This window comes from Gopherus evgoodei, chromosome 13 (genome assembly GCF_007399415.2).
Source record: "Gopherus evgoodei ecotype Sinaloan lineage chromosome 13, rGopEvg1_v1.p, whole genome shotgun sequence".
Taxonomy (NCBI): Eukaryota; Metazoa; Chordata; order Testudines; family Testudinidae; genus Gopherus; species Gopherus evgoodei.
Genome location: NC_044334.1, coordinates 6,772,481 through 6,796,252, shown reverse-complemented (window position 1 = coordinate 6,796,252; position 23,772 = coordinate 6,772,481). Strand labels below are relative to the sequence as shown.

The following is a 23,772-nucleotide window of genomic DNA, read 5'->3' as shown; positions in this document are numbered from 1 at the left end:
GCTGCCTAGCCACTTGGTTCCTAGTCTATAGCAGTCCATGGGATTCTTCTGTCCTAAGTGCAGGACTCTACACTTGTCCTTGTTGAACCTCATCAGCTTTCTTTTGGCCCAATCCTCTCATTTGTCTAGTTCCCTCTGTATCTTATCCCTACCCTCCAGTATATCTACCACTCCTCCCAGTTTAGTGTCATCTACAAACTTTCTGGGGGTGCAATCCACACCATCCTCCTGATCATTAATGAAGATATTGAACAAAACCGGCCCCAGGACTGACCCTTGGGGCACTCAACTTGATACCGGCTGCCAACTAGACATGGAGCCATTGATCACTACCCGTTGAGCCTGAAGATCTAGCCAGCTTTCTATCCACTTATAGTCCATCTTATAGTCCTCTACCCACCAGTCAACTGAGTTCTGGCCGCCCTGCTTCCCCATCTCTAATAACTTGTCCCTCTTCACCCCTCAGGCCACTTGTTTTTCATCTGCCCGTCCACCCCCTTTGATGGGTCGCCTTCTCTCCCTTTCCCTCTCTGCCTCCTTCCAGGTGTCTCCACCCTTCTGCTCTCAGCTATTTATGCAAACTTTTTTTCCCCCCAAATCATGCAGTTTGGGGCTAAATGCTGGGAATTTGGGGGCTGCAGGTTCTTGTTGACAATGGTGGCAGGAGTGTGTGCGTACTTGTTCCAGTTCCAACTAACCTCTCTCTTGCCCAGCAGGGGCCTGAGCCTGGAATCCCCTCCAGTGACTTTTCCTGGCCACCTCTCTGGTGCCAGCCCATGGGGCAGGAAGACCATGTCTCCTCCTCTGTGTCAATGCTCCTCTTGCAGGTGGTTTTGAGGGGAGGCAGAGCCAAACATAACACGTTATGTGGGCAGTGGGGACTGACTGGGGGAAACCAGTGACAGGACTGTGGCCATATTGTCTAATAATCCGTTTTATTTCCAGGTCAGGTGCTCGCAGATGGAATTGATTGGCATTTGTGTTGTAGTAACAATTTGGTCCCCTGTCCCTTGAGTTTCTTACATCGATGCTATGGCACAAATTCTCTGCTAGCATAGATGGACACAACACCACTGAACTCAATAGAGTTGTGTCAGTTGACGCTAGGGCTGAATTTGGCCCCCTCTGTGATGACGTTGAGCAATTTAAACGTAGACTGTCCTGGTTATATGATACTGACAATGGTTTAAGCATCTCTACTGAACGCAATCTTAGGAACTGGTGTATAGTATAAACTGTCAGTGATGTTTTCTTCTTCTTTGTGAGAAACTGGTGCCCCTTCCCTCTAGTTAACCAAGTCAGTCACCCATCTCTACCATTTCCTGAGTCCCTTCCCCCTCTTAGGCTATCTGCCTCTTCCTTTAACCCAGCCATGCTTTAAGGACGGGATCTCCAAGCATGGGGGGGGGCGGGTGTCCCCAGACCAGATTTTTTTCCTGCAGAAAAACAACACCCATAGTCATGACTCTTACTCTGTTCTTGGCTGTACCTGGTTTGCCAGAGGCCTGGTATCACAACACACACGGTAACATTTTCATAAGCGATAGGTACTTGGAAGCCTACGTCTCATTGAAAGTCAATGGGACGTCAGTTTCTAAGGCACCTGGGCACTTTTGAAAATTTTACCCAGGGTTGTGCTCTCTCCCCTAAGGCAGAGTGAGAACCGACCTCTCTCTCTCTCTCTTTGCTGCTTTTAAGTCTTTCAGACCAGGAGGCGGCAGAGCCAAATTTATTCTGGGATGTTTTATTTTTTGATGTTTCTTTAGCAAACAGATGGGCTTTGTTCTGCTCTTTTGGCCATGTGTGTGTATCGCCATCTGTGCGCTATTACTCCGGTATATGTCTACATCAGTGGCAGGCCTCTGTTTCTCATCAGTATTTCTTTGAATGTGTGTGACAGAGGCTGAGAAGCTGGGGACACTAACTGCAGATCTGGTTACAGGGATCCACTTTTATGAGCATGAAGTTTAATTGCAGCCAGGGGCTGATTGAGAGCTAGGAGAAAAGGCAATTGCTCTCTTTAATTCCAACCCTCACCTTCCCATTCCCTAGCTCTTATCCCCATCAGAACATTGACACTTCAAAAAATATTTCTGCCACAAAGGCTGAGTTAAATTTTGCACCTAAAGCAGGAATTCAACCCCTATATAGTATCAGAGGGGTAGCCATGTTGGTCTGGATCTGCAAAAGCAGCAAAGGTCCTGTGGCACCTTATAGACTAACAGATGTTTTGGAATATGAGCTTTCGTGGGTGAATACCCATTTAGTCAGATGCATCCAACGAAGTGGGTATTCACCCACGAAAGCTCATACTCCAATACGTCTGTTAGTCTATTAGGTGCCATAGGACTCAACCCCTTTATAATGTATGGACAATACATTGCATCCTCCCCGAAGTTACCACACATACTCTTTGAGTACAGAACACATTTTCTGAGACTGTACATGTTAATTAGCTTAGGAATTAAAATGAATTAGACAATAACTACATTAAAGTGGCAGTTCAGGTTAAACCACATTACAGGGACGTTGTAATTATCCCAAAACCAAGTGTTAGAAACCCAGGAAATTCACAGGTAAGATTAAATGTAAAAGAAATCCAAACATTTTAAGGTATGACATGCAGTTAGGGCACCAAACCTTAACTCTGCCCTCTTTGCATTTCTCATATAGCTAAAATTCACTGAAATCTTGTGAGTATGCAACATGCAAATAGTTCACTAGGGTTAATGGTTGTTTCTCCCTGTTATTCTTCATAACTGAAATTCCTCCTTCAGCAGAAACCTGAACACTACACTATAGTGCTGATTAAGGCATTTTAGTATTTAGCAGCCCAGACTGGATTAAACTGATTTTAAAGACATTTGATTATTTTTAAATCCCGCCCCCTATGTCAGTAAAGGATAGAGTTACGGTTGTTGGAATGCCCTAATTATACTGCCAGACCATGTCACATTTGGATTCCTTTTAAGTTTAAATTTAACTGCAATGGTAGCAAGTGAATCCCCCCCTTCGGGGACCATAGCCACCTGGCCCCGCCCCTTATGCCCAAGGCCCTGCCCCTTTTACCCACTGAAGTCCCAAGGGCCCACACCGTTGCCGTAGGAGCCCTGGCTGAACTGCTCCAAGCACTGGCTTTCCCGCCCCAGCTGCTTCAAACCGCTGGCTGACCCGACGTGCCAGCCTGGCCTGAACCGACCCAACGTGACCCAATGTGCCGGCCCGGCCCGAACCGATGCACTAGCCCGGACCGAAGCAAGCCGACATGCTGGCCCAATCCAACCTGACACGCCAGTCCGACCCGAATCGACGTGCCGGCCCAGTCCGACCTGACGCGTCAGCCAGACCTGAACCAACCCGACGCGCCAACCTGACGAACCGGCCCTACCTGAACTGACCTGACGTGCCAGTCCAACCAGAACTGATGTGCCGGCTCAGCCCGACCTGACACGCTGGCCCAGCCCGACCTGACGTACTGGCCAGACCTGAACCAACCAACGTGCCAGCCTGAACTGACCCGACGTGGCAGCCTGACCCAAACCAACCCGACATGCCAGCCCAAACTGACCTCACACACTGACCAGCCCGACCCCAAGTGCTGGCATGACCTGATGCGCCAGTCTAAACCGAACCGACCCGACACGCCGGCCCGAACTGACCCGACGTGCCAGCCTGACCTGAACCAACCCGACGTGCCAGCCCAAACTGACCCGACATGCCAGCCCGAACTGACCCGACCTGCCAGCCTGACCCGACCCAGCGTGCCAGCCCGATCCGACCCAACTCACCAGCCTGATGCGACGTGCCAGCCCAAATTGACCCAACATGCCAGCCCGACCAGAACTGACCCAACGTTCTGGCCCACCCCAACCCAACGTACCTGCCCGAACCGACTGGACATGGCAGCCCAGACCAAACTGACCTGATGCGCCAGCCCGACCTGAACTGACCCGAAGCGCCAGCCCGACCTGACCCAACATGCCAGCCCGACCTGATGTGCCAGCCTGACCTGATCCAACGCGCCAGCCCGACCCAACCCAACATGCCACCCTGACCCAACCCAGCCCAACACACCAGCCTGGCCCAAACCTACCTGACCCACTGGCCCAACCCAGCCCAAACTGACTTGACGGCCCAGCCCGAATCAGCCCGGCCCAAACAGACCGCCAAGCCGGCCCAAAACCTGGGCCAGTCTGAGCTGAGCCCCACCAGCATCTGGGGTGGGGGGGAGAGAGAGGCAGGTCATCAGGGCGGAGCATGTGTGGGGCCATGGCCTGGGTTAGGGGAGGCTTAGCCACCTCTGGCCTATTATACCTGCCACCCATGCTTAACTGTGCATTTCCTTGGTTTATATGCTTAGTGTTGGGCTAATTACCCAACTTATTGGGGATTTTTAAAAAAATTGTATAGGAACTTTCATATATGAAACTAATTGTGCCTGCTGCCTATTTCTTGCTGAGAGGCTCTAGATGAAATTAGTTTCTCCATTTGCTGTCAGTATGGTAAGGTTTCCTCTTGCATCCTGATCATCTTCTATAGCTTGAAACAAAGACTTGAAATTTCCAGCACCAAATCCCTACATATGAGAAGAAAAGAACATTAACTGGCACATGGACATGACAAGTGAATTTGTTATATCAAGAGTCTCAGGAGTAAACCAAGCAGTCACAAGAGGTTTACTTACATACAGTGGAACTTCCTTCCCTAAGGACACAGAATATTAGTGTGTCCTGGTGGAGTAGGAATGGGACTTGAAGCCACGAACTTCTGCCTCAGTTTCTCTCATGTAGAGATTGAGGAGGCTACTGCTTACCTATTGCAGCTCCCAGGAATCTTGTGAGGATTAATTAATTGAAGTTTGATAGTGGAACATGCTACGCAAGCTGCTAATCATTATTTATAGTGTCAGAGCCATACCAAAGGCTCCATCGAGAGTACAACTTTATGACATACATATTAAAATGCCTCCCCTTTCCTTCCCACCTCAGAATAATAATAAAATTAAGCACATCCTTCTGGCGTGACAAGGGAATAGAGCAGGCAAACTCAGGAGAGTCTCTTAGCTAGGTCTGGATCTGGTTCTATCTTTCTATTTCTGGTGTATCCACTCAGCGTGCATAGGCACTAAATAGAGCAATAAAGAGAATTCTCCATTGAGGCCCAGAAACAGGCCATTTTCTCTGTTGGGAGGAAGTCTCCCCAGTCGGCTGTCTTACACGGTGCTCTGAAGGAGTAAGACACTGATCATTGGCTGAAGGAAGGAAGTTAGTGGGTAAGTACCCTTTGGAATTTCATACCATTACAATCATGGTCCGGAACTGCCAAACATCAGGCTTTTCATCAGCAGCATGGAGATAGCCCGAGCAGGCCAAGGTCCCTTTAGGATGTGATCCAAGACCAACATGGATTTCTAATGTTTCTTTTGTAAAAACGGCTTAGCAGTGGTTTAAAAAGCACAGCACCTCACAGGTCCCATGAGAAATTCCACCATGCTGCTTGCAGCTGCCATTTTGGGTTGGTTGGTCTAAGGAACCAAGTCTCTACAGCAGCTTTTTCATTTTTCAAAACTTTAACTTTAAGAATCTCAAAGCAAAATCCCTGTGTGGTTGCAGGGACATTAAACAGAGCCAAAATGGGGCCAGAAGCTCATTGCTCCTGCCTACCAGTGCTTTTTGGCATAGCTTCATTTTTTTAAATTATAATGAAAACTCTTAACATTTTCCATTAAATCAGCCAGGAAAGAAACTCTCAAGCCCCAAACACTCAACAAACCTGGTGGTTGTGGCGTTGTATGACTTCCAGAAAGACAGTGGGTCTATCCTGAACGGGTTTAGTGAAGATCTGAAGCAGGTATCCTTTCTCATCAAAGTCAACTAAGATTTTCAGTTCCTTGAAAAGAAAAACAGTAAAACCGATTGTTCGGAGAATTGTTGAGAAGTTGGACACTGGTGCTAAATAACCCACTTGAATCTTTCAACTATATCGTGAAAAGTTTTTAGATGTCTGGTCTGCATCAGAGCTGGTTGAGTTGGAATATCTGGAATTCTGTGGCATTAGGATTTTTAGAAATTATGATTTAAACACAATCATGTTCTGGTCAAATGGCAACCTGTGGAGTTATGTTGTGGTTATCTAAAATTCCATCTGCAGTTTCAGGTGGATGCATTACTCTCTACTTCCTTCCTTCCTTCCTAAATGATTGTCATGTCACTGGGTTGTTAAAATAACTGTCACAGTCTGTCCCCAGGCGTGGCTGGATTCTAGCGATGAGTACAGAAAACAAAAATTTGTTTTCATGAAAAATTTAGAGGTTTTAAGCTTGTTTTTGGGGAGAAGGTGCGTTTGAGACACTCCATACCCCAGAATAGCCAATATCTAGTGATTAGGGCATTCACATGGGATCGGGGAGACCGATGCTCAAATCCCTGTTCCAAACGGGGTGGGTCTGTCTCTCCCTCCACCCATCCTGGACCTGAGAAATTCCTGACAAATTTATCAATGAAACCGATTAATTTTCATGAACAGTTTCAGTTTTGGCACATCGGCATGTTCCAACAATTGATAAAGTCCCACCCAGCTCGAGTGGTGAGGGAGGAGATGGCATTCTGCAGAGCTCTTTGGGATTCTCCGGATTGGAAAGTGTTATTGAAATGCCAGAGCTTGCATTGTTTTGTCTGCATATGCCTTGAGAACCAGGCTGACCTCCAGTTTGTCGATGTTTTCCTTAACCTTGATTTTGGCAGATTTCAGCTTCTCTCGCAGTTGCTGGTAGTAAGTGGCTGGAACCCTGATAAACTCCATGCCCCGTTGTTTCAGGTTGGTAACCTGTAACACAAGAGTGAGATCCATTCAAGTGGTTCTTTTGCTCACCCTTTTCCACACCCTACTGGCTAAAACATGGCCAGTCGCTGCTGGGTCAGGGCTTAGGTTCTGGAAATGCCAGTAGCTGGTCAAGCGGAGCCCATGCAGCATAGCGAGCCAGATGGCAGCTCCTGATGCAAACCAGTCCATGTGCAACCCTCCTAGGCTAGCACTCATTCAAGCCATAAACAACCAGTGCCTATCCGGCTTCCTGCATGGCTGCTGTAACAGAACCTACCCTTATAGCAGCACTTCCACGTCATTAAAAATGAACGGGAAAAGCCAGACCCGTTCTAAAAGGGAAGGAATTAAAGGGTCACAATAGAAGTCTGCTGAATTCCTGGAAACAGAGAGAGAGAGACACTCCAAGAAATTAACTGATGCTAATGTAACCCTGACAGACCCCAGTTGTCAGTGGGTGGGATAGAACCTGGGACCTCTGCAGCTGAGTGTATGAGCCTCTAAGGCATGAGATAAAAGCCACATGGCTGTTAGCTAAGGCTGTAGCAGACTCATTAATCTCTCGTTACGCGGTCTCTGTGCAAGTAGATGGGACAGAACACCTCACCCAGGAGGCATGTGGGTTACGCTAAGACTCCTCTGCTCTAGCCCATCTGATTTGAGTCCTAGATGGACAGGACAGCTGGCATCAGGAGTTAGCCTGTAGTCTTCCAACAAGGTTCTGTGGGTACGAGTGCTCAATATCCCAACAACTGTGTGTGTAAGAGACAGCGAGAGAGAACGTAGTGCTGGTGAAATAGGTCAGATTGACAGGCCTGGAGTTTCTAATTCTATGTGTATAAACCGACAAGTACAGCATGTGCAGTGGTAACATGAACATCCTCCACAAAGCTCCCTGCCAATCTGCCTTAATCTTGAGCTGGATGTATCACCTCGAAGGGCAAATCCTCGTGGCCTAGTCAGTTTTTGGTGTCTCTGCTGTGGCTGCTGACAAGGGGGACAGGTAATGTCAATTGTGGTGGGTTTTTTGTGATGTCGACACTAAACTGAGACCCACCAAACTTCTTACATATAGAGCCACTGAAGAAATGGGTGTCTCTCTTGTACTGGTTGGAGTAGGAGAATGCACAAAAATCATGCAAAATAATTGGACAGAGGAGATGGGTGAGGTAATATCTTTTATTGGACCAACTTCCATTGGTGAAAGAGACAAGCTTCATCAGGTCTGGGAAAGGTCCTCAGAGTGTCACAGCTAAACGGAACGTGGAACAGATTGTTAAGCATAAGGAGTTAACACATGTTGCAAGAGACAATTCAATGTGCAGTGGATGGTTGACATCTCTGCAGCCATACGACAAAGGAGAGTTAGTGGGTTGTTCTGTGAGCCACCATTGCTGAAGCAATTAAGCAAACCCCTTGGAAACAGCTTTAAAAAAGTCAGCTCTGTGTAAGTGAACTGGCCTGTTTTGCTCACTATGCAGTGGCTCAGAGAAAATTAAGGGCTCTGCTACATACAGCGACTTAAAAAGTTTGTGCAACATACTGGATTTCTTTTCATTTTTCTTTTTACTCATTAGCAGCATTAAATTGCCAGACTTACAGCAGTAATAATGTCAGGGGTATTCAGAGCAATGTGCTGGACTCCAGCTCCTCCATAGTATTCAACATATTCCTATCAAGAAACAAACACACACTATTAGTGCAGGAATTTTTTTGGCTCTGCAACTGTTGTGCATTTTCTAAGTGGCTTTCTGCTTAAAAACAAAAGAAGCAAAAGCAGTCGCAGCTCAGACCAAGGTCTTGCCTCCAGCCCAGCTACAAAATGGGAAATTAAACTCACAGGTGTTTTACTAGTGAAATAAGAGGGCTAGCTTGTGAGTGTTAGGACAGCAAACTCAATGAGTGCAAGCAGCTCCCCTATTTGTCTGCCGGTGCCTCGCTCTGTTACAACAGCTCTGTTGAAAAAGAAAAGGCTCTTTTCCCAGAGTCACTTTTCGGACCATAACTGCAGAGGGTCACTTCAGTGGGGCATCGCCATCTAGTGCAATAAGTAGGCACTGACTCGTGAGACCTCCTGAATCCTGAAATTAGGTCCTGGCCCTGAGCAGCTTGTATCTGTTATTTCTGTGGGAAGCGCCATGCATGACCACAGCCCTACGGGGAAATAACCATCTTGATGTCAATACCCAAGTTTCATGAGTATTTACCTGAATCTGGGATTTTTTCTTGCCCATTGCTGGCTCGTTTATGGGCATTTTTATGGTCTCTTCATAGTTGGCGACCACAATGGAACGCAGGGCACTGAACTGTGTGTGCAGTTGTTTATCATCCACAGACCAGAACCGATGAAACAGAAGGTTCTTCTGGTACCTGACCGGGAACAGAAAAGGCAGATTTCATTCCCCCTTAAACCAACTCATAGCTTCTGAGAACTGTGGACTTCAGCGCTGGTGAGTTTCTGTCACTAGATTAATAAAGTAAAGAAGATAGTTTCACCCTCATTTGTCAGGGTTAACCCATGAAACTCTCTTCCGCTTTAACAGGGCGTGAGCAGTTGAATGCCTGCAGATTCACAGGACAACACATCCTTGCCACCACGTCATCTCATCTGTTGAAATTAATGGGCAGTTCATCATCATCTGGCAGAGCTGAATTGGACCCACTCAAAATAACTTTCATTTACACTCAATCTGCCTTTCACTGCTGTAACTCTACTAACTTCAGGCTTCCTGCATGACTACAGGCAACGCCCTTAGTGTTTGTCTACACAGTGCAGCAGAGCATGCCAGAGGGGTGTGATTTGTAAACGCACTAAAGTGTTGCACTCCATGGTCCCCTATAGATTCTGCTGGCATGCCTAGTTCAAGCATTAACATAGGAGTACGTTAACACGAACTGGTTCCTTTTAGGCCACACCAGCTGGGTCTACACAGGGCAGTTCGAGCGCTTTACAAATCACACCTCTCCAGCGTGCTTTGCCAGCGCTGTGTAGATCAGGCCCTTAAGGTCCTTTTGTGTTTCCATTTCCCATCTGTACAATGGAGACGCTAGCACTGCCCTGCCTCACACAGGCATTGTGAAGATATATACATTAAAGATTGTGAAGCACTCTGAGATCTACGCACACTATACAAATGAGAGGTATTATGTAGACTTCAGATTTTGTAGCATTTAAACTGACGTGGTGATGACAGTTTTTCCATAATGTGCAGCACTGTCAGCCAGTAGGCATGTAATGTAGTGCAGTATATCCAGAGTCATGTTTTTAACTCCTCCCATCCCAGATGTTATTGCTACCACCACCCTAGTAATAATTAAATACTGCTTAGTCTGCGTTAAACAAGCTAATGTTTCAAAACATAGTTGACTTGAGCTATATGCATGTAAAGTGTATTTTTCTCCTTGTATTTGTATTAGGGATCCTGTAGTCACTATCGTTGACAGGGGTTGCATACGTACAGTGGCTGCAGTATCGGATATGAGCCAATCGTCCTAAAATCAACCAGACCCAAAGCAGGCAGCTGCTATACTAGTTCTGACCAAGGATCAAATTCCGCCCTGGCCATCACTGGGTGAGGTCAAGGAAGCTGCCAAATGCCTCTTCTGCTGCCCAAATCCTGTCTGCCCAAATAGGGTCCCAGGAGAGGGGAATGGAGGAGCAGCAGCAGATGTTCACTGGTGTTCCTCTGAAAGAGATCCATGTATGTTCCAGACCCGTGCATGCTGCAGACATGTGGGCAGGCTGGTCGTGACCCTAGCCAGCGGATAGCACGCTCCTAAATCCCACAGCACACTGGCTGGCCCGTGCCCTCTGGGGCGCTGTGTTGGAATACAGCCCTGCTCCCAGGGAAGCCAGAGTATACTTTCCTAAGCTAACTGAACATTGTGTGAAGTGTCCTGTCAGCAAGACAGCAGTGTAAATAAAATAAATAGAATGTTAAACATCAACATAAATTACTGAACGCTGTTGTTAACAGAGAGAATTGCTTGAGCGGCTTTTTCTAACTGCTACAGTTCTCACCATTCTGCCACAGGGACCATCTGAAGATCCGGCTGGTTCCCCACCACGTGGTCAATGAAACTCAGCTTGCCACTTGGTCTGGGAAAGAAATACCAGGTCAGTTTTCATTCAAAAAGTGTCTGGCATTGATGCATGTAGTGACACAGCTCTTAAAATATAACCAGTGCCATCAAAACAGTCACCAGTGAGAAGGAACCAGGGTCTCATGGAGGGATGCTCATCTGCTCCTAACACACAACTCCCACTCCATGCCAAAGAGATAAAGCACAACTAAAACTCTCTGCCAATAATTCCTGGGGAACCTTCCCTCCAGGCCCCATATTTGGGTACAAGCACAACTGCTCACAGTGTAATGTATTGTCCTGTGTATGCGTCACTGCTGGTTGGTTGCTCACATGTGTGATCATGTCACCCCCTAGTGGCTGAGCTTTGGGGGAAGGGTCCAGCAGTCAAATTAGGTTCTGAATTTTGCATCTGTTCCCTGTCTCTTAAATGAGTCAAACCAAACCCTTACTCTAGTCATCCTGCACATTTAGTTGGGGTTGTGATCCAGACCCAGATGGGAATTGTGTGGGTCAGGCCTGCCATGCACACCTTGTACAGGGTAGGTTGCAGGGCTACTGCTAGCAGATCAGACTCCTGTACCAGATTTAGCCTGGCTACAGAGCTGCCTTTTCCGGGCTGTACACCAGAGCTGTGTCATTCAGAAGATCCTTTAATACAGTGGTTCTCAACCAGAGGTCCGAGGCCCCTGGGAGGCCACAAGCAGGACCAGCGTTAGACTCACTGGGACCCAGGGCAGAAACCCTGAGCCCTGCCACATGGGGCTGAAGCCTGGGACCCTGACCCCCCACTACCTGGGGCTGAAGCAGAAGCCTGAGCAACTTTGCTTTTTATGGGCCCCTGTGTCATGGGGCCCTGGGCAATTACCCTGCTTGCTACCCTTAATGCCAGCCCTGGCTTTTATATTGTTGTTGTGACACAGGTGGGCCGTGGAGTTTTTACAGGGGGGGGGGGAGGCTCAGAAAGTAAAAGGTTGAGAACCCCTGCTTTAATGTACTGCCAGGAATGGCTGGTGTTAGCTTATGTTAAGGTGTTGTGGTGGCTCCATCTAGTGTCTGAACGGGTATTCCATTCCAAGGCCCATCTTACGTTTTGAGCAAGTTTCGCTTTTGAGTTTTCAGGTGCATGGGAGCCTGAAACTGCAAGCATAACCGGGAGGTGATGGACCCCAAAGAGAGGAAAAACAGAAGACGTTTGCAAGAGACCATGCAAAACACAATGCCTGACTTCAGCACAGGTCTAGCTAGAGCTCACATCTGTTGCATACAGACAGCCCAGCCTCTGAACATTTCACTGGACCATACAGAAGCTAAATAACTATGTTCTGAGGACCTGACCATGAATGCCTTACTCAGCAAAGCCAGTGGGAGTTTTGTATGAGTAAGAACTGCTAGATTAGGCCCTGTACAATATACTTACAGCTTTGGCAACAGTGGGTCTTTGAAGAGAGGCGGCTCAAAGCCAGGTAAGAAGAGACCTTTGTAGTTAAGATTTTCTATTAACGTGTGCGTCGTGTCTCCATACTAGGAGGGGAGAAAATGGGTAACATTACAAATATTGTCAAGTATCAGAGGGTAGCCGTGTTAGTCTGGATCTGTAAAAGCAGCAAAGAGTCTTGTGGCACCTTATAGACTAACAGACGTATTGGAGCATGAGCTTTCGTGGGTGAATACCCACTTTGTTGGATGCACAGGATACTTTGCTGCTATTACAAATATTGTTCCTCTCCAAGGATTCTGATAATCCAATAACTGTTCAATAAGCACCTTGACCTGCGCCTAGTTCAAAAACGTAACTTGCACCTTGCTGTGGGTTGGAAGTGTTCCAATGAGCTTCTTTCCCTCCCAACTCCCCACTGCCAGGAGCTCCTAGTGAGAGAGGCCATTCAGATGCTGTTTCTGGCCAGGATGGGAAACACAAGGGCTGCAAATCTGACAAGGCAGCCAATCCAATTTGCAGACCCAAGAAGTTTAGAAGAGCTTCCAAGCTACTGGATTCTTATCAAACCCAACGTGTATTTGGAACCCTTTCAGGTTCACCAAGCCTGACTACTGGCTCACTGTAGGGCGATGCGAGAGGCAGAAGCCTCTGATGCCCAAGAGCTTACCAGCACCTGTTGCTTTCAGGAGTAGGGGTCCAATTTTGACTCCCCTACATGTAATAGGGAATGTGGTACTGGGTCTGAGCAGTAAGTAGCCCACGGATTTTAGAGTGCTAGAAAAGCCTATGCTAACTCCAGGTGCTGGCTGCAGATACTGCAGATCTTTGCTAAATATTCACTGTGCAGGTTCCAAAGAAGTCATTGCGTATTTTGAAATTTCCCATGTGTCACTAGGGTCCTGTAGCGGATATTTCCAGAGCGGAGATGTGGGCAACTATAGGGCCTCCATTGACTGTAGCTGGGGAACTCGGTTAAGCCTGCACTTTGCCTCAGGTTAGTCATATATTCAGAAGAGTGAGAGAACCGGATCTTCTGCTGAAAGGGGGCAGACAAAGGTGGATTTGTGCCACCTTCAGGATTCTGGCCTGCTCCAGGGGCTGGCATAGCCTCACCATAAACTAGAGCAGCCCCAGGGCTGCTCTAACTTACAGCAGCTATCTATAGGCACCAATGGGCTGCCATAAAGCCCACAATAGTTGAAGCACACCAGCCACTCAATTTGAGCCACCACAGAGGGACAGCACTGGAGCCTGGAATTGGGGCCCAAAAGCTCAGCTCTGCAGCATTTGATAGAAAGTGCCCATGCAGCCGATCAATTTCCCTTTCCACTTGTGAGTGTGATTAGTGATCTTGCAGCACCGACTCCTGCAGCCCACAACATTACAGTCGATGGAACACAGACAACTCTTTCCTCAGGCTTACCGTCTGGATGACTGCAAATTTCACTTTTCCATATTTGTCTTCCTCTACCCAGGGCTCTTTCACTATCACTGCCCCACGCTCTTTAGCTTTCTGTGAAAGAGAACAGACGGATGTAAGAATTGCCATGCTAGAGCAGACCTATCAAGCCTGTTCATCTGTCTCCAGTACTGGCCAATGATGGATGCTTCAGGAGAAGACATACAACATCTAATTCTACAATATTGATGGGGACAATGCACGAACCAGAAAGACCCTGGATTGACTGTCCAATCCCATGGGGTGGTTGCAAGGCTGGGAGTTAGGAAAAAAAAACATCCTTTATAGTAAATGACGTGAATTTCATATGGAGCAATTGAGACACAGCACTCATGGAACCTCCCAAGGCTGTCTCCATGGAGTCACTTTTCAGAGCAGAACCACACTTGGAGGCAAGTTCACGTCCCAGTAGATGGAAACTATGGTGCATCATGTTCTGTGTTTCCCCAGTGTCAACATTTGCTTCAGTGCAGTCGCTGCACTTTTGCACATGGGCCAGAGATCCTCTCACCCTTTATAAGTGGTTAAAGTGACATTGTGTTCTACATGGCGTACTTAACCCTGCAAGCCTTGGAGATGTTAAACTGACCTGGCTTGGCCACTTCAGTACTTGGTCCTGCCTCAGCACAGAGGGAGTAGATGACTTCCTGAGGTCCCTTCCAGCCCTACCTTTTTACAGGGCTGCCCAGAGGATTCAAGGGGCCGGGGGCAGGGCCGGGTCTTTGGCGGCGGGTCCCTCTCGGAGGGAAGGACCCGCCACCAAATTGCTGCCGAAGAATGAAGCGGTGGCAGTAGAGCAACGTAAATGCTGCCGATTGCAGCTTTTTTCATTTGTTTGTTTTGCTTTTTTTTCCCACCGCTTGCGGTGCTTGTACTCACCGGGCAGCACCCACTGCCAAAGTCAGGGGCGGCTCCAGGCACCAGCATGCCAAGCGCGTGCCTGGGGCGGCAAGCCACGGGGGGCGCTCTGCCAGTTGCCGCGAGGGTGGCAGGCAGGTTGCCTTCGGCGGCATGCCTGCGGAGGGTCCGCTGGTCCCGCGGCTTCGGTGGACCTCCCGCAGGCGTGCCGCCGAATCTGCGGGACCAGGGACCTCGCGCAGGCAAGCCGCCAACAGCAGCCTGCCTGCCGTGCTTGGGGCGGCAAAATACCTAGACCTGCCTCTGGCCAAAGTGCTGCCAAAAACCTGAAGCGGCTCGCGGGGCCCCTGTGGGGCCCGAGGTCTGGGGCATATTGTCCCATTTGCCCCACACTCTGGGCAGCCCTGCCTTTTTATGGTTCTTTGATTACATCATTTACCTGCACAATGAAGTCGCAATCCTCGACTTCAAATGCAATGTCTTTTACGCCATCTCCATGCTTCACCAAGTGCTTTCCCATTTCTGTGCAAAGAGAAAGACAGTGTGTTGAGAGAGAGAGAGAGAGAGACCCGAGGGACTTCTTGTTCGCAGTGCCTGACAGAGCAGGCATGGATCTCAGTGCAGCTGGACGGCTTGTCGCTGGCTCGCTGCTCTGCCTTGCATCAATGGCTCCTTCCTCCTGATTAGATGCAGCAACGTGAGAAACAGTTTCCAAAGTTTCCCATTGATTTGGTAGGTGTGAGAATTGCACATGTACGCAAAGGGAGGGAACGGGTAATGGCTTGGCATGGGTTAGTCTTGAGCAGGTTCAGCCACAGTCACAATGACTCCCGGCCCAGGGCCGAGCTTCCCAGCTTTGCAGCACTCCCTATCCCTACTTCACTTGAGAATTCAACAGTCCCTCACAGGGAAGCAGCAATTTCAGGTTACAGGAAACTCAGAGGTTCAGGATGGGGACGCCTGGCTGGGCAGCAGCAGGAGCACACACTTTTGCCTCAGTGGCCAAATCAGTTTATTGTAGCAATCAATTCCCTGACCTTCCTTCTCACTGCCCCCACCCTATCCTCTTGTCTGCTTTGTTACTGAAAGCCACGTGTAAACCCTTTGGGGGCAGAGACCTTGTCCTCTTAGCTGGACCATCTGATGCCAGCAGAGCTGTAGGGTCTGTAAAATAATCATGCTAAATACCAGCCAGCACTGTTCCCTTGTTGTGGGTGTGCTGGGGAGGGGGCGAGTGCTTTCCACAAGAGGATCATCTTGGATTTCAGGGAGGATCAGAGCCGATCCGAAGACTAAAGAAGTGGTAACCCAGTAAAAGTATCAGCTGGATTTGTGAAATGACAAAATTCTATCCCCATTCACAGCCATGGTGCCATTTGTAAGATACCATATGAGCTTGAACGGTCACTTAAAGGCCTGCTCAGAGCTAGCTCACCCTGTCTATCAGGTAAAGATCACACTGTATCCTTCCTAAACCAGGGTAGGCAAAAAATGCCTCCCCCGGTAACCCAGGGCCTGAGAAGAGACTGCTTCAGAAAGGGAGCATTTCCAGCCACACAAGTTAGGACTCCTCCCCTTCCCTAACAGCCTGAATCTGCTCCAAAGGTAGCTGTTGCTGGTGGCTGGGTTCCTTAGGGTCTAGAGAACAGGGATTTGTAGACAATGGGCAGGAGAAAATAGCTCCTGCCCCCTGTTTACTTTCCACACACAGCTCCTGCAGGATAGGATAATAAATAGCCCCGTGATAGCAAAATAGGAAAGAAGAGGGAAGTCTAGTCGCTGTAGCCTTTAGTAGTGTTCCCTGTGCAGATTACACTCCAGGAGGTTCAGCTGCCTGCAGTCCTTTGTCATCCCTGATGATCATTTTCATTTACCTTCGTTTTCAGGATTGAGAGCAGATGAGAGGACAAATATGATCTGAAAATTAAGCAGAATATTATACGTTATTTACTGTCAGATAAGGTCAGTGGGAGATCTGTGCAGAGGAGGGCTTGCAGGATTGGACCCTAATAGGTAAATTAAAGCCATGTCTATGTTTTATTTGTATAAATGCTAGTGAATGCTTTTATGCAATATTCATCGAGCACTAGTTTAAAAAAGCCCAGAATGTTTTGCATTGCTCTGTTACTGACCAGTCCTGCAGTCCTGACTCAAGCAAAATTCCCATTGAAATCCCTAGTTTTGTCTGAGGACAGGCAAGGAAAGGATGCAGGACTGGCCTCGGAGAAACTGGAGATTAGAAAGTCCCTTTTTGTTCTCCTTTATTTTGGGCCAAGGATCAGAACATTGTAAAAATGTCAGTTCCTGGACCAGAAATGGAGCCTTTTGCCTCAGTTCCAGCTGAGGAAGCAGAAGCAACAGGTGCATTGCCTCACAGGACATCACCATACTAATGGGCTATTCCAAATGGCTTCAAGGACTCTGATGCAGTTTATTTTAATGCCACAAAATGTGACAAGCTGGAATTCAGATGTGACCCGTCTACCTTTGCCCAGACAAAAAGACCAAGCATCGCAAGAAAATGAACCTGGGTGTTCACCTCCTCAGCTGGCCATGTGACATCACTGGGGCACCTGGGTTACATCACGTGCCCAAACTAATAGGGAGTCAATGCGAAAGCCAGGATTGGAGTTCCTGGTTGCTAGTCTGGTGCTGAGACCACTAGACCTCACCTCTTCTCTCCTCTGATTTAACTGACTGAAAACAACACTTTATTATCCCCGATGCACTACCAGACTAGTGACATTATTCTTTAGCTAGTACCTTAAAGTGTTCTTCAGCAAGCTTACCTTATCCTGCTGTATTACATGAGACACCACTTCTCTGCTGCCAGTTTCCAGGCCCTTATAGGCCAGTTCTTCAAATCCCATTTTGTTACAATAAAACGAGGCAGCCTTTGAAATACATGAAAACATGTTTGAGTTAAAGGAAAGGTTGGTTTTCCGGTAACACTCATTTCCACACTAGCACTCCCCAAAGCACAGACAGCTTTTTAGCGTCACCTCCTGGCCCCAGTCTCTAGCAAACAGCTAGTGTACAGTATGATCCAGCTGTTGAATGATTTGAAATATGGACCTAAAAGAAATCAAACTTCCCTCTTCATATGGACCTCTACTAGTGCACAAGCAAATCCTTGTTTGTGCATCTGAAGGGGAGACCACAGTGGTTTTCAGCCTGTGGCCTGCAGACTCCCAGGGGGGCTGCAGACTATGTCTAAGATTTCCAAAGAGGTCAACACCTCCATTTGAAAATGTCTAGGGGGTCTGCCAATGAACCCAGCTCTTTCACAGGGTCAAATCAAATGTTTCTATCCTGTGCAAAGCTCCACCATGCTAGACACAGCCCCATTCACCATGTTGCTTTTCAGGGCCTGACTTAGGCTGTCAGAGCATCAGGCTGCCCCCCAGTGGCTGGGTCTCCAGCTAGATAATGTGATGGCACGTCACAGGATACAGTGGCTGATAGGTGACTTGGCACCATGAACATTTACATGACTAAAAGCCTGACCCTACAAACCCTTATGGGGCAGTGGGTGGTGCTGAGGTCAGAGAACCAGTTCAGCTGGGCACACACCAAGCGCAGCAGATGAGATGGCAGCTGCCGTGGGCTGTGTCATGCCCAGCACAGCTAGTCTGGGCCAGCAGCCACGAGCAAGGACGAGGTGGAGGGGGCCAGGGGCGGATGGGGCAGAGTTGTGAGTGTGACTGGGGCAGCAGAGCACAGCCTGAGTGCGCAGCAGCTGTTTCTGTTCAGAATTGTTGCTTCTCCTGCAGGGTGGGAGGATGGCCAGTGCTGAGTCCCAGGGAGGCAAGAGCCTCCAGCTAACTCACAAGAGGTTGAGCAACTATCCAGACAGTGCTGCGTAACACTGGATAGCCTTGGGGATGCTCCTTCTGCACCCTCCAGTCACCTGCACAATCCTCAGTCACTCACAAACAAGCACTTGCACACAGAGACTGGTAAGGGGCTGATGTCCCAGACTGCCAGGTGGCCCTTTGTATGTGTGCATTATGAATTAGAGGTCCCTTTGAAAATGTGGCCCGTAGCATGTATCAGAAGACAAGGGCACTACCTGGTCCCTGGTGAACAAGGGATTCAATCAAGCTCAGTATCCCACTTCCCTTGCACAACAGTGACTATCTGAGAGGCAGAATCTTGGGCTCCATAGGCAGCAATCACAGGTCTCAGTTGGGTTTGGGATTCTTTTTCTGCTTATGTTAACTTGTTCTTTTTTCTTGCTATAAACCAGTGGGTCTGGGGCCCTCGCAGGGGACTGTGACCAGGTTTCAGGGGGGTCCACCCAGCAGGGCCGGCTTTAGACTCACTGAGGCCCAGGGCAGAAAGCCAAAGCCCCACTACATAGGTCTGAAGCCCAGGGCCCTGAGTCCTGCCACCTGGGGATGAAGCTGAAGCCTGAGCAATGTACCTTCACACGGCCCCTGTGGAGTGGGGCCCCGGACACCTGCCCTGCTTGCTGCCCTGTAACACCCGCCCTGGCTTTTATATGCAGAAAACCACTTATTGTGGTACAGGTGGGCCATGGAGTTTTTATAGCATTGGGGGAGGGGGATCAGAAGTGAAAATGTTGAAAAGCTCTGCTATAAACAATCTCCCCTGAGGGAAGGATCCTGCTGACGGTGGCTGTGGTTTTCTGCTGAGTCTTTCCAACAGTTTGTAGTGATTCATTGCCTTTTTTAATACTTTCCTGCACCTGCTACATGAGCTTGCTCACTTTGCTGGAAGACAAAAGAATCAACCCCACACTGCAAACCTTGCTGTAACTGACATGAAAAGGGGTCTGGCAGCAAAATGGCAGGCTATAATGTGTTCTTACAAAGTCTAACAGCAAAGAAAAGGTTCCGTGCCATTTTTAAAAGGGGAATCGCTTATTCTGCAAGGAATGTTTTCCCTTTTAGTTGCAACCCAAGCATTGCAACATCAGACTAATGTAGGAGAATTAGAGAGAGAAACGGATTAGTAGCTGAGTGTAAATGTGAGTGAAATTGACTACCCTTTTCCAAACTGAATGTAAGTGAAAAAGTGAACACAATGAATGATGAAATTTAAGTGAACTTTTTACATATTCTTTCCATTGCTCTAAGATGTCACTGAGGAAAAGAATCAGGTTTTTAAAATAGAGGGATTTTAACTTGCCAGTGTCCTTTTAACATGGAATGCTATATCTGCCGGTCCAATCAACTGACTGATATCTTATCTCTCTGCAAACAAGATTGATACCTACTACCTCCATCTAAATGACTCACAAAGGCCTGGAGATGGGGACATGGTCAGGGAAGCAGCAGGAACTTTATTTTATTTTTTTCATATTAAACATGTGCCACTGCAAATCTCTTCTGGGATTTCATATTGTCATTTATTTTGGATTTTCTGAATGGCCACTAACTTAGGAAGATAAATGTTTACATGCATGTCCACACAAATACACTCATCGGTGCCCTGTCTGCAATGTAAACAGCACCGTTGCATGATAATGGTCCAAAGACCATCCTTGAAGAACATTCCATTGAGCAAAAGTGCTGAAACACCTCCATCTGGCAAGATCACCAGAGCCAGCCACGGATGGAATTTTAATTTAATGCAGATCCCTAGGACCATCCAGATATCACATGGCAGACCCTCCCCTCCTGACAGCCAGTAGCAAAGGCAGATTACAATATGCCCCTGTTCTTCAAACAGTGATAGTGCACAAGAATGATCCAACCCCGAGATCTCACAAGCACAGTCACACATGTGACTTTTATCCACATACCTGCTTAGCATTTCCAACCCAGAATGTGAGAGAGTGGAAGTGCAGAAATTTGCCTCCTTCGGGCTAAATGGAATGAAGAAGAGTTAATATTAATCTGCTGGGTTTTGGGTCTCACTTTAATGCCATCTTCATGCAACACTTTCAAGCTGACTCTGTCTCTATTTTAACAAGAAGCAATGATTACACCTAAGCCATCCTTAGATTGGTTTAGATCGAGGGTTCTCAAACTTCATTGCGCCATGCCCCACCATCCCAGGCTGGGGGGGAGCAAAGCCCAAGGGCTTTAGCCCCAGGTGGGGGGCCTATAACCTGAGCCCCACCATGCAGGGTAATGCCCTCGGGCTTCAGCTTTGGCCCCAGGCAGTGGGGCTCGGGTTCAGCCCCGGGCCCCAACAAGTCTAAGGCCAGCCCTGGTGAACCCATTAAAATGGGGTCAGGGCCCACTTTGGGGTCCCAACCCACAGTTTGAGAACCACTGAGTTAGAGAAACATGGTGTGGTTGCACCTTTATCATCTGAAATAATAAAACCAGCGAAAGCACAAACCTGAGACTAGGATTTTATAAAATATACATGCGGGATATCTGAAATTCACCAGTTTTGCAGGGTTGAAAATAATTTGAGGCACTGCCACTTCACAGGTTTTCTGAGGAGTCCATACAGAGCTCTGATGGTCACAGGGCGCTGACCCCCAGAACGCTGGACTTTGAACAGGCCGGGGGAGGGTGGGTGTTATACATTTGAAGCAAAACAATTAATTTTTCTTCTAAACATTTAACAGTAATTTGTCTAAAAACAAAGTCACCAAAAGCTTATTTATAATGTCTGGGTGCCAGTCATCAGAGTAAATGCAGCCTGGCTAAAACCATGCTCTAGAGGAAAAATATCAGTGTGGGTGAGGGAGGTGCTACTAAAATATTCACAAGCCAGGAAGGAGCAAAGCTGGGAAATAATTCTATGAATAATTTACAGTGGGGTTCTTTCCCTCATGATTCTGGAAAACAATATTTTGGGGGTCCCCTGTGGAGTGAAGACCACACAGCAGTCAATCCATTCAGTCATTGCTTTATCTGTCACTGCTGGACACAAAGGATCAGATTCTTGTAAATCAGGAGCACTTTCACTTTAGTAAATTAAGTCACATGTAAAATCAGTTCAAATGAGAACAGAATCAAGCCAATGGGTCAAATTCTGCTCTCAGTTACAGTAATGGGGATGGGTTGCAGAGAATAATGGAAAATAGAATTGGTGCCACTGTTCAAACAATCTTCACAATTGTTTGGCTCCAATATGAGTTTGTTAACCTCGTTAAATTAAAGATTAATTCTCACCGAGGAAAGCTCTTACCCAACTTCAAATGTGGGTCCAAATTACACTTTGGGAGTTTAACAAATTTATTTGGAGTATTTCATAACATTATTGGGTGAAACACGACTTTAATAAACTGCTTTTCTTCTTTACCTATGATTTGACATCTACTGTGTTCTGTATTGTCATTTTTCATCGCCGTTAATTATTTGTGCACGTACTTTGCATAAAAGTTACATAAAGTAAATCTGTGTTATATGGTATAGTAGTTAGCAACTAAACATAATTTTGCTGTATGTATCAGTATTTTTAAAAAATGCTTTACATTTGAGAAAAGTTTTGAAAATATATTTAGAATCATTAGTGAGAAATAATAAAATAAATCATGCTTATGTTTAGACTTGGAAGAGTTAGATTTTCCTTGGTAAATGTCACTAATCTTACATTTCTCCTTCCTCCCTCCCCAAAAAAGTGAAGAAAAAGGATTTGCGTCATTAACTGCAGTTTACAGAGAAGGAAAACTATAAATATAAGCAGTGTTTCAGCACTATAAAACTGGAGTCCCTTTTTGCTTTTGATCCTACCTGGCAATCAATTAATAAGACATTAATATTATCAATGTTGCAGTAACAGTCCCAGTCTTTTGCTGGGGGGAATATAAACCCAATCCAAGCAATTGTATTCTTACCTTTTCTCCTTTGTCTGTGTAAGTTGTCTAAGGAGAGAGAATTAAAAAAAAAAAGAGAAAAATTCACATTTAAAAAATGTACACTAATCACCAGAAAACTGTAATCCATCAGGTCAGTTTTTAGAAAACAAGTTTTCTGAACTACTTTAAACATATAAATTAATAAGACCAGCTTTTCAAAGCATAAACAGTACTGTGAGTAATTACGCAGAAAGTAATCTATACAAGCACAGTGGGAGATTTACTCTTTTACCCCCATAATGTGTTGGCAGCAAATTTAAAAAAAAAATTTCTCAACCTCACCATTTTTGTAACCTGATTGACTGTGAAAGCACCAAGAGAAAGTCAGACTATTTCAATGCATTTACTATAGCAACAGGAGGAGGGAAAGCCCCTTCCTGACTCCACCTTCTCTAGATTGTAAACTAAATGATTTACTTGGTTTAATTGTTTTAGTTGATTTGAATCATTCTGCCCATAGGGTAAGACATGATAAAATGAGCTGTGGAAGGGATAATATCTGGAGTTCATATACGCTGCAGCATATCTGTGAGTCAGATTATTTAAGGAAAGCCTAAAAGAAGGAGCCAGATTCTCATAGACTGTGGTGTAAACCTAGAGTAACTCCATACTCTGATTAACACCAGATTTCACTGAGCTTAGTCTGTGGACCACGCATCAGGTACCATCTCCTTGAAGCAGGGCTCTGGCAGTACCAGAATCTACAGATGTTTGCTGCAGAGAGATTTTTAAAACAGAAACCTTATTTGAGAGTGGCCATGGATTGTTCAAGGAATTGGCAGTGGGAAAGGGTGCTTTTCGGCTCTAGATTGCTGCTTCAAATCTAGAATAGAATAGCAGTGATCAAAATCTATTACTTGATGGCTGTGCAGTGTACGCCTATGGTTTCCACCATTATGTCTGATTGACACCAATTAGAGGAAAAGCAGGACCCTCATGGAACCGGGAAACCCTGTTATAATATGGTTTCTTCTTCCCTGTGTGGACAGAAACAAACATGTTATCATGTCATCAGACGCCACTGGTGTGGTGCTCTACTCTATCCAATGTTGATAACAGTCAGCTGTGTGCATGTTCCCTTTGTGTGCAGACCCTGAGAGAACCCCCAAAGACCACAGACTCAGCTAAGGTATGAAGGCACCCAGCTAGGTTTATTGCCAAACCAAACACAGTCTCTAGCTCCCTGGATCAGATGTCTACAGTTTTGCTAGTACATACGTGCTCCCTGACAATGGACACAGCTCAGTCAGTGGCAGGACACCCCACTGCCCCCTAGACCGGACAAAGATATCCACTCAGGGGTGCATTCTTATACACAGGTGC

General features: G+C 46.9%; 1 protein-coding gene across 1 annotated transcript; it reads right to left on the bottom strand.

Moving 5' to 3' along the window:
• Positions 1-4,465: 4,465 nt before the first annotated feature.
• Positions 4,466-22,450, bottom strand: HPD (4-hydroxyphenylpyruvate dioxygenase). Its single transcript, XM_030582578.1, has 13 exons — positions 22,429-22,450; positions 20,434-20,496; positions 17,453-17,557; positions 16,538-16,580; positions 15,103-15,185; positions 13,770-13,859; positions 12,326-12,429; positions 10,844-10,921; positions 9,030-9,192; positions 8,423-8,494; positions 6,703-6,825; positions 5,773-5,889; positions 4,466-4,576 (listed from the first exon to the last, which is right to left on the bottom strand). Exons 3-13 carry the CDS (start codon positions 17,531-17,533, stop codon positions 4,466-4,468), a joined length of 1,065 nt encoding a protein of 354 aa, XP_030438438.1. The 5' UTR covers positions 17,534-17,557; positions 20,434-20,496; positions 22,429-22,450.
• Between the last annotated feature and the right edge of the window lie 1,322 nt (positions 22,451-23,772).

Bases quoted from the DNA above. Each gene is read 5' to 3' on its own strand.
- HPD (XM_030582578.1), bottom strand. From the start codon at position 17,533: ATGGGATTTGAAGAACTGGCCTATAAGGGCCTGGAAACTGGCAGCAGA. The intron at 10,922-12,325 runs GTAAGTATATTG...TTTCTTTCCCAG, and splicing joins GACCCACTGTTGCCAAAGCT to ACCAAGTGGCAAGCTGAGTT. The intron at 4,577-5,772 runs GTTTGTTGAGTG...TCTCATATGTAG, and splicing joins TACAACGCCACAACCACCAG to GGATTTGGTGCTGGAAATTT.